The following is an 11,425-nucleotide window of genomic DNA, read 5'->3' as shown; positions in this document are numbered from 1 at the left end:
ATCTATCCATCTATCTATCTATCATCTATCTATCTATCTATCTATCTATCTATCATCTATCTATCTATCTATCTATCATCTATCTATCTATCTATCTATCTATCATCTATCAATCATCATCATCCATCTATCATCTGTATGGATAAAGAGGGAGAAAGGGAGGCCTCGCTATGCAAGGCAAATGTTTCCACATTTTCTGCATTCTGTGAAGACAAGCCTGATGCACTGTTTACACAGCTACATGGAATGTGCTGGTGAAAACAAAATCACCATCACCAAGGTTAGGGTTGTTTCTCTGATGTACCAGGCTGATTGTAAGTGAAGCCATCTTTCAAGTGAACAGACTATTGAGGGAACTACCAGATCCTTCCATTCCCCTAAGTGGAAGCCAATGCTTAAGTGAAATAAGCCTTCGGGGACACACATCGATGCCATCACTACTTTTAGTGAAATAAAATAAATTATGGATTACATCAAGAATCTCTAAGCAATTGGTATAATGTTTCATTACTCCTTTCTCAGATATTACTTCTAACTTTGTCATAAGAACAAAACCCACTTTTAGATCTTAGAAGAATGCATCATCAAAACAAGCATATTGGATACAGAGTTGTGTAGTCTTTTATAAGGATTTCTCTAACTAGCCTATGCTAATTTTATTCAGGGAGCTGTATACCACAGCAAGTAAAATTTCTCTACATTTTTGAAGACTATTAAACCAAACATATGCACTTGGTTCATGGTCTTTTTTTCCCCCCAATCATGAATATTTATTAGAAATATGTATTTCATAATACTTTTAGATCTCCAGATTAGTTCTTATTCTTTGGAATAACATCAATTACAATGAGTTAGAAACCTCTAGACACAACTTAAATAACACACATTCTTCTATTAAACAAAAGTCATCACAAGGAGATATTAATGTCATTCTTTATATCTAAAGTGTGCACTTGTGCAATGCACATGATTAACAGAGATGGTATCTTTGCTAAAGCAGCTATACCCAGATAATATCCACTGGATTAAAAATATGACTTTCCATCTTTAAAATGTAAGGTGAAAATGGGAGTGGAGTGATAACTCAGTGGTTAAGGGTACTGGTTTCTCTTGCAGAGGACCTAGATTTGATTCCCAGCACACAAATTACAACAAACATCTGTCCATAGCTCCAGTTCTAAGGGATCAGATATCCTCTTCTGACTTCTGTGGGCATTGCATGACTCAGGTATACTTACATACATGCAGAGTAGGTCTAACTACTCCTGAATCAAACATCTACCTTACTGGCAGCAAACAAACTGCATGATCATGGTAAGATATCATCCCTCTTGGGAGTCATGTTGAGGGACAGAGATGCTTATACTAAACGTCTTTTTCCTTTTCTCTATTTGATTATTAACTAACCTTATGTTCTTTAGTGTTTGATCCATTAAAATATATCCTCAAAAATGTATTCTTAGTTTTAAACATTTGGAGATGTAAAAAAAGGAAAGAACTTCTAGAAAATGAAAGACTTTAGAAAAAAACGTATTTTAAAAATTCAAGACTCTTGGAAAACATTCTTTCCAGCGAATAATGTTAGTCACAAACTTCAGTGAAATATCACCTTAAACACACACACACACACACACACAAACATAAAGAATTCTCTTCAAAGATAATCTGCACATTTAAAATCAATATATACTGATCAAAATCATGTAAAGCATCTCTGCAGAAAAAATATAAAAATAGACTCTTCTGTTATCAAAAATATTGTCCTATTTACTTTCTCCTGCTGTGGTAATACACTGAAAAAAAGAAACTTGGAGGCAAAAAGGGTTTATTTCATCTTACATATCCAAGGCCCAGTTCAACCCTGAAGGAAGTCAAGTATGGACTCAAAGCAGGAACCTCGAGGTACTAATCATGGAGGATGCTGCTTACCGGCTTGCTCCCAGCCTCACATGCTGCCAAGGCTGATTTGCTCCATGATACTTTCAATTCTGCAGCTTTGATGTCACCAAAACCAATAAACATTGGAAAATCTTATAGATCACCATGTTCTGCGTCCAGCTTGAGATGCAGCCTTGGACCCTCTGACCACAGCTGACCCTGAGGAAATACTTCCCATATTTCACCTTAGTGATTCTGTTCATTTCTTAATTACACCTGATCTTTCAGCCCTAGCAAACTTGCATCAATTTTCACAGTAAAGCAAAGGTTTCACTGCATTGGTGTTGTCTCTTGTAAGTCACAGCTTTTTCTTCAACCCTAGCTGACCAGAAACCATGGATTCTCAATTCAAAATATCACACAAATGGCTGATAATCTTCGCTTCCTTTACAGTTTCACAATCCAGGCCTCCATCATTTATTTGCATTTCTCCAACTCTCTCAAAAACCAACTAACAAACAACAAGCACTCAATGAATTTTCTAACCCAAAGTTCCATACACCTCCACAATCTTCCCCAAAACAGTATGATCAGGTCTGTCATAGCAATAGCCCATTTTGTGGTACCAGGTTTTGTTCTAATCACCCTTTCATTGATGTGATAAAACACTAACCAAAACCAACTTGGAGAGGGAAGTTATTAGAATTACAGCTCACAGTCCATGAGGCTGGATGTCTTAGCAGTCCCAGTACGGCACTGAAGGCTAACCTGGGGGAATTCTGTAGATCTGCTGATCTTTGGTCTATGTTAGAATTTGAAGAAGTAACTTCTAATATTGACAAATGAATGCTACCATAATTAAACTAGCTGGTGAGAGTGAAGGAAAGCAGGCAAAAAACAAAAGCTCCCTTCTGTCACGTCCTTTTCTATGGGCTGCTATTGAAGTCACCATCCTCAGTTAGGATGGGTTTTTCTGCTTCAATGACTCAGATAAAGAAATTCCCTGACCTTATTAGCTATTTCCAGATCCATTCAAATTGGCAACCAAGATCAACCATCACAAATATGCTCATCCTAAATGATTATTATAGTAGTATATGAACACTCATACATACAGCTCCACACATGTATAAACAAGCATCTGTAAATAACAAGACATATAAGCATTCTGAAATTCTACAACTCAGTCTAATGTGAACAAAAGAAGAATATTCAAATAAAAAGAGTTAATTGTACTCAAGAAAAAAAATTGTATATTCTAATCAACTGACTTCAACTTTACTTTTAAAAATATTTTAATTGATTTCAGAATTCCATATAATGTACTTTGATCACCTTCAGATGCCCTCTTCACCTTACAACTCCCATTTTACTGCTAGGTCAAATTCATGTCCTCTCTTATTCTTTTGGTTTGTTTGTTTGTTTAAGGCCTGTTGAATCTAATCTGTTTCCTAAATACACTTTGGTGTTGGTCTAGCCCTTGAAATCTGGCCAACTTTTATGGCATGACACCTGTAGAGAAAACTGACTCACCTCTCCCAGCTTCTATCATTTGCCAAAAGATACTCAACAAGGACTGTGGCTTCCTGCCCACCTCTACGATCATTTTTTGTTGCTGTCTGACTTGGGTTTGCAAAAGTAATGGGCATAGTGTCATAAGCACTGTGGTTCATATGTGCAAGTATACTTTGGTGTTAATACCACGCAGTTACCTTGCATTCATCAACCATTTCTGACTCTTACAATCTTCCTCAGCCTTCTGCAACTATCTCTGAGCTTTGGGTACCATTTAGTGTTGAGCAATCTGTAGTCTCTTATTCTCTGCATGTTGACAATTTGTGTATGTGCATGGGCATATGCTAACTTCCAACTGCTGGAAGACATTTCTCTTGTTAGAGTTGAGAGATGCATTAATCTATAGGTATAACAATATATCAATACGAATCAGTTTTGCACTATGTCTATTAGCAAAATGGTAGTAGGAGGCTCTTACCTATGGCCTGTTATCTGTCTATTCACAAGTTCTTGACCCTGATAACAGTATCAGGTTCAGACTCAATCTTGTGAACTGGGACATAAATCCAATTGGAAGATAGTTGGTTAATTCTACAACATTCATGCCACTATCGAACCAGTTGGCATATTTTCCAAAGTGAGATGTTACTGTTGCTTGCAGGGTTTACAGGTGGGCAAGGCTGATGATTATCTAACTCCTGCATTAATACTCATAGCACCTTCTACTAAAATGAAAGCTTGTTAGCAGAGATGATGTTTCAAGGTTAGTACCAGCTTGATTTCTCCTTGTTTGTTCTGAGACTTGGATATGTAGTTCCTTAAGCATTAGGATCTTATCATTAAGTTCTTATGGGTATCCAAGTTCAGTAGTGATCTCTCTCTCTCTCTCTCTCTCATCAACAACTTCAAAAGTAGGCATCCACTTTGGCATTGGAATTTAATTTGCTATCTGTTGGTATCTATTAAGGCCACTGAATCCTGTTGTAGGAAAACTATATTTTATATTCTTCTTATAGTGCATGTAGGTATATTAAAGAAGCTTCCATTTTTTTCTTTTAGTAAAATTATTCCTTGATGTGTGTTATGGATATGGTTATAGGTAAGAAACATATAGAATATCTTCCTATGGATTGCTGGATAGGCAGTTCCAAAATTCTCCAAAATAGCACAGGCTATGCTTTGTCTTGTGTACCCATATCAAGACTCTATTGTTGGACACCAAATACTTTGGTTGCAGGACATAGAAAAATCAATCTCACACAAACCAGAAAACTTACTTCCTGATTTCTAAATTTTGTAATTCCAGAAGATGCTATTCGGGCTTCTGAAGGATAAAAAAAATATCAATGATATTACCCAGCACTTGAACCCTGCATGGTACACTACTGACCAGTCATGCAAGATGTGCTCAATGGAGCAATAGTAGCATGAATGTTAGAAGTAACTGACTATTTTCTGATTAAGTTTCCTGAGTGCACAACAGAAGGGTATTTCATACAGTAACCATGGTCAAAAAGCCATGGTAAAGAAGTCAAAGACCCTAGGGCAGAATCTTTTATTGTTATTTTGCTACATGTGCATGTCAAGCTGGCTTCTAAATATTTATATGTATACCCATAAATCTAGGCTGCTCTTAACTTTCATTAGTGATGCTTATTTTCACAATAGACATTAGTGAATGGAGATATGCATAAATACTCAGTGTACTGAGAAAAAGAAACTGTATTCTCAGCCCTAAGTGTGACATGTATATTAATCCCATTAACACCAAAGCCAGAGTGCATTGCGGGAGAGGAGGTAGAAAGGTTGTAAGAGATAGAGAATGAGAAGGAATGTTATGTGCTGTCTTCTGGAACTGAGATGTTTGTCACAACATGAATTTCTTTGCCTGTGGTTACATGCACAACACCTTACACAAGATGAAGCCAGCGAAAATCCAAGTATACATGGCAGATGATCTCCAGGCCCCACCTACTACTTAGGAACTATTGTCCATGAATAATTGATGGAAGAGGGAGATTAAAACTTTATTGAGAATTTGACCTCTAGTAAGTTTCCCATGCTGTAGTGGTTGGCCCCACAGAAAATACATATGAGCAAAACTAACTGGACTTTGTGGATTTAAAAAAAAAAGTCATGATTTTGGGAGGGGCATGTGTTGAAGGATATGGGGAGACTTGAGGTAGTGATTTTATTTCCATCTATATATGTAAACCCTTTATAAAAATCTCCAAAAACGAAGAAAAATTTAAAAGAGAAATTATTGGCAAATGTGATTTCATTCAAGTATTTTTAAAAATTATTTATTTAATAACCACATACTTAGAAGAAGCGTTTCATCACAACAGCATTGACATATTCAATAACAACTTCCAAAAATAGATGCATCTCTTTCAAAATTGGCTATAAATTTTTAGGCTTACAGTTGATTTATTACAGTTATATAATACTGTACTCAGTATAAACCCTATAAGACATAAAATTAAATGAGGTTTTAACCCTTAAAAAATAGCTCCATTTCATTATTAAAATACACAGTTTCATGCATGAAAATTTATGTCATGTTAATTAGTAGAGGTGATAAACATTACCATTGAGATCTACCCAATGACTTTATAGACATACACAGGTGCCAAGGATCCAAGTGCAACTGATTATGACTAGTAATAATCAGATACATACAGATTAGAGATTCATGTGCCAACATACCAGTGTTAATAGCAAAAGAAAATGAGTCTTTCTGAAAGGAAAAATATATCCAAAAATGAAATGGAGATCTTTTAAAAATGTTAAAAACTCATTCAATTTTATGTCTTACAGGGCTTATACTGAGTTCAATATTGTATAACTGTATTAATTCAACTGTGAACCTAGAAATGTGTACCACTTGTGAAAGAGATGTGCTCTTGCTCTGGAGTGTGTTACTGAATATGTTAAAGCTGTAGTGAAATGTTTCTTCTAATCATGTAGTTATTAAACATTAAAAAATAATGATTAAAATATAATAATTCTTTAAAACATAAAAATTTTCTCCTTGATAATTAGTAGATGTGAAAAACATTACCACTGAAATCTCCCTGACGACTTTATATCCATGCTTAGATGCCAAGGAGTTCAAAAGTAACCGATTGTGACTAGTAATAATCAGATGTACAGAGATTAGAAATGCATGTGCAAACATCTTAATGTCATGAAGAAAGGAAGGACTATACCCAAGGTGTTGCATCTCACTTTCAAGGACAGATACTATCTTAAAGTGAAAGGATGGAAAAAAAAATACACCAAACAAATGGTACTAAGAAAATACCATATATTAAATGGACTTAACAGACATCTACTGAGTATTCCACCCAAGCACCAAAGGACACACTTTCTACTCAGCACCCCATGGAACCTTCTCCAAAATCAACCATATACTGGGGCACAAAACAAATTTCAAAAAATACAAAAAGATTGAAATAATTCCATACATTCTATCAGACCACAAAGCAATAAAGCTTACAATCAACACTGGAAGAAGCCCTAATCACCACATGAACAAATGGAGATTAAACAATACACTCCTAATTGATGAATGAGTCAATGGAGAAATTAAGAAAAAAATAAAAGTATTCCTGGAACTAAATGAAAAGGACAATACAACACAACAAAACCTCTGGGACAGGCTGAAAGCTGTCCTTAGAGGGAAGTTTATAGCTCTAAGTGCCTACATCAAAAAATTAAAAAGAACATAAGTTTATGAATTAACATTGCAACTCAAGACACTTGAAAAGCAACAACAAATGAAACCCAAACCCAGCAGACAAGAAGAGATGACAAAAATCAGTGCAGAAATTAATGAAAGTGAAAAAAAGAAAACAATGCAAAGAATCAACAAATCTAAGAGCTGGTTCTTTGAAAAGATAAAGTTTGACAGACCTCTAACCCAGTTAACCAAAAGAAAGAAAGAGCACCTCTGATTCAACAAAATCAGAAATGAAAGAGAAAACATCACAACAGACACCAGAAAGATACAGAACATTATGAGGGAATACTTAACAAAAACTATATGTTACTAAATTTGAAAACCTAAAAGAAATAGACAGATATCTAAAGGCATGGGAACCACCAAAAGTAAACCAAGAAGAGATTAACAGCTTAAACAGACCCATATCACAAAAAGAAATCGAAACAGTAATACAAAACCGCCCGACTAAAAAAAGCCCAGGACCAGATGGATTTACAGCAGAATTCTATCAGACATTTAAAGAAGATCTACATCCAATACTACTTAATTTATTCAAAAAAATAGAAATGGAGGGAAAACTTCCAACAAATTCCTTCTATAAACCATCATCACTCTAATATCAAAGCCAGGTAAAGATACAACCAAAAAAGAAAACTATAGATCCATATCCTTAATGAATATAGATACAAAAATTCTCAACAAGATACTTGCAAATCACATACAGACACACAACAAAAACATCATCCACCACGACCAACTCAGCTTTATCTAAGAGATACAGAGATACAGGGATGGTTCAATATTTGTTAGTCAATAAATGTCATAAATCTTATAAATGGGCTCAAAGACAAGAATCACACGATCATCTCAATAGATGCAGAGAAGGCCTTTAACAAAATTCAACATGCATTTATGTCCAAAGTCCTAGAGAGAATTGGACTGCAGGGAACATACCTCAACATAAATAAGTCCATATATAACAAACTACAGCCAACATCATTCTAAATGGGGAAAAACTGGAAGCATTCCCTTTGAAATCAGGATCCAGACAAGGCTGTCCACGATCTCCACTTCTCTTTAAGATAGTCCTCTTGCAAAAGCAATAAAACAAGAGCAGGCAATTAAAGGAGTAATAATTGGAAAAGAAGAGATAAAATTATCCCTTTTTGCAGGTGATATAATATTATATCTAAGAGACACCAAAAGTGGCAGTTACAAAATTAACCTACAAAGTCTGTAGCCTTTCTATAAACCAATAATAAGCAATCAGAGAAAGAGTACATGGAAACACTCCCTTTCACAATAGCTGCAATAAAATAAAGTATTTTGGAATAAACCTGACCAAAGACATTAAAGAGCTCTAAAATGAAAATTTTAATTTTTTAAAGAAAGATTAAGGAAGACATCAGAAGATTGAAGGACTTTCCATACTTATGGATTGGAAGAATTAATATTGTGAAAATGACCATCCTACCATAAGTCATTTATAGATTCAGTGCAAAACCAATCAAAATCCCTATGATATTTTTCACAGAAATGGAAAAATGCATCCCAAGTTTTATATGGAAGCACAAAAGTCTTGGATAGCAAAGCAAATCTGAGCACTAAGAGGAACGTCGGGGGGATTACTATGCCACATTTTAAGCTGTATTACAGAGCTAGAGTCATAAAAACAACATAGTACTGGCATAAAATAGACCCATAGATAAATGGAACAAAATTGAAGATGCAAATATGAGTAAATGCAATTTCAGCCACTTGATATTTGACAAAGGACCCAAGAATATTCAATGGAGGAAAGACAGCATGTTCAGCAAATGGTGCTGGCAAAACTAAATCTGCACCTGTAGAAGAATGAATTTAAACCCCTGTCTTTCACCCTGCACAAAAGTCAATTCCAAATGGAACAAAGACATCAATGTAAAGCCTGAAACTCTGAAACTGTTAGAAGAAAATATTGGGAAAAGCCTACAAGATCCAGGTGTAGGAAACAATTTTCTAAACCATTCAAGTATTTTTGAAATGTATATAAAGTGATGAAATTATGGTGTTGTTCCAACATGTGTTAAATTAGTTTAAATAATATCATTATAAAATGTGTTTTCAAAAGTATATTATTAGCAAATTCCACTCTAAGGAAGATGTAAAGAAAAGGAAACTAACCTGTGTGACTTGGGTGTGCCAATATTGTATTGATGAAATGATTTCCAGTTTCACAAATCTACAAAAATATCATACCTTTGCAATTAACTGGAGGGAAATTTATAATAATTGGAGAAGCTATTTGTAGGCATGCATTAAATCCCCAAATGACTGGTTAGAATTACATAGAAATTCAAAAGATATTTTTCACTATTATTGATAACCAGGTCAAACACCTTTTTAATCAGGTAGTTCTATCTGCTTCTTATTATTGAAGTATATGTTACTTGTTTACATGGGCCCACTACATATATGCTGTCAATGCACTCATACTCATAAAAATAATAAATATAATATTTTTAAAAGGTACCATTGGTGAACATATATGAGAACAGGAAGAATGAACAGTTCAATAATGAAGAAACACAAACCAAGTTATTAGAATTTTGCTCTTGTCTAATTATGTCTATTTGGACTCTGCAAAATACATGTATAAATATATTTTAAAAGTATCATAAATTTTTAAGAGAAGTTTTAATTCTCATTAAAATTTTCTTTTATGCAAATGCTATGCTTATTTGTTTGTGGGGAAAGTACATACATAGTGACAGCTTACAGGGGAAAATGCAATAAATCTACAGTAGTGTATAAACAAAGAACATGTCAATAACATAGACATAAGTGATAAGGAACTAGCTGTAAACAGAGGAGGACTGAAACTAGAGAAAAATAAAAACACATAAAAAAATACATTTAAAAAAGAGCTAAATGTGGTTGTTATTTTTATTCATGAAACAATTCCTTCACTAAACTTTTCTGAATGACAAATGAAGAATATTAGCAATAAAGACATTACAATAAATGAAATGCATAATTATTTTGCTTGAGCAATGAACACATCTGGATAATTCGAATGTTACATACTTACAATGACTTAAGAAATTCTAGAAACTGAAAGACAAACGCTAACAGCAGAACATGCTGTGGCAGGAAAATTAATAACAGATATATGAGTACTGAGATGTCTACTGGAATAATTTATTAAAATAAAAATCTTGTTCACTCAGATTAATTTGAACTTCATTCAGTCATTATGTTTATTTCATGTATTTGCTCACATGGGATGGCAGAGCACACATGTAGAGAAAAATTTAGAAACAGCCCTGAATATCAGCATTTCTAAATAAATTAATCTGACAAAGACAAGTATCTCTTGATACTGAATCAATAAATGAGCAATTAAATATAATAATTTTGGACATTTAAATGTTAGACATAAAAATGTTTTCTCTAAAAGTCTGTGAATGTGTAGAGAGAGAAGAATCGTTTATCATGTTTTAACTGATTACTATATTTTAAATCATTCTAATAATTTTGTATTGATTGAAAGATTTATAAATTATTTGATGCATTGACTGGTTGTTTGAATGACTGATTGGTTGACTTTTGCTTTTTGGTTTTTTTGGGACAGTTCTTCCTGTAGCCCCAGGTGACCTTGAATTTGCAAAGTAGACTAGGATAACTTGGATCTCAGAGAGATCAACCTGCTGAGTGCTGGGATTAAAATCATGTACTACCATCCATTTATCTCATGTTACCCCATTTTATATATAAAATCTACTTTAGGTCATATATATATGTATGTATATATATGACCTGAAGTAGATTGTATTTTCTACATAAAAAAATCCTCAATATTATGTATTCTTAATATCAAAATTAGAACATAATAAATAAACATCATATAGTACATACCAGGAAATTGATAGCAGATATTGTGACTTGTCTGTTTCCAAATGCTAGAGAAGAGAAAAATAAAATGTGACATTAATTCTCCTACTCTGGATTGTTGAGCTTAAAATATAACACAGACTTTGTTAGTTGATCCAAACATCCTATAATTAAAAGTATTGTGTCATATGCTAATGATACTTTTGAAACATAAGACATTCAAAGTATTTTTATTTTATTAGTGTACTTTTATTTTAGTACCTTAGTAGAACTTAAAACACAAATGAAATTTAGAATAATTTGTGTTATTAAGCTCATTGAAGGACAACTGGATATTTCTAATGTCTCATTTCAACTACAAAAACAGGATATAGTAACATTTCATGACATTTTTTAAAAATAAAATAGAACATTCTATTTTCTTATATTTTT

General features: G+C 33.7%; 1 protein-coding gene across 1 annotated transcript in view; it reads right to left on the bottom strand.

Annotated features, from left to right (window-relative positions):
* The window catches only part of Tecrl (trans-2,3-enoyl-CoA reductase like), a 118,710-nt gene that overhangs the window by 9,191 nt on the left and 98,094 nt on the right, over positions 1-11,425 (bottom strand). Inside the window, exons 8-9 of the mRNA XM_008833262.2 lie at positions 11,018-11,061; positions 9,284-9,341 (exon numbers count right to left, since the gene is read on the bottom strand). Coding sequence (XP_008831484.1) covers positions 9,284-9,341; positions 11,018-11,061 — 102 coding nt within the window. The remainder of the gene's footprint in view (positions 1-9,283; positions 9,342-11,017; positions 11,062-11,425) is intronic.

Source organism: Nannospalax galili, unplaced genomic scaffold, assembly GCF_000622305.1.
Source record: "Nannospalax galili isolate Female #2095 unplaced genomic scaffold, S.galili_v1.0 scaffold433, whole genome shotgun sequence".
NCBI lineage: Eukaryota > Metazoa > Chordata > Mammalia > Rodentia > Spalacidae > Nannospalax > Nannospalax galili.
The sequence above is the reverse complement of the archived record's forward strand: the minus strand, read 5'-3'. Positions and strand labels throughout refer to the sequence as shown.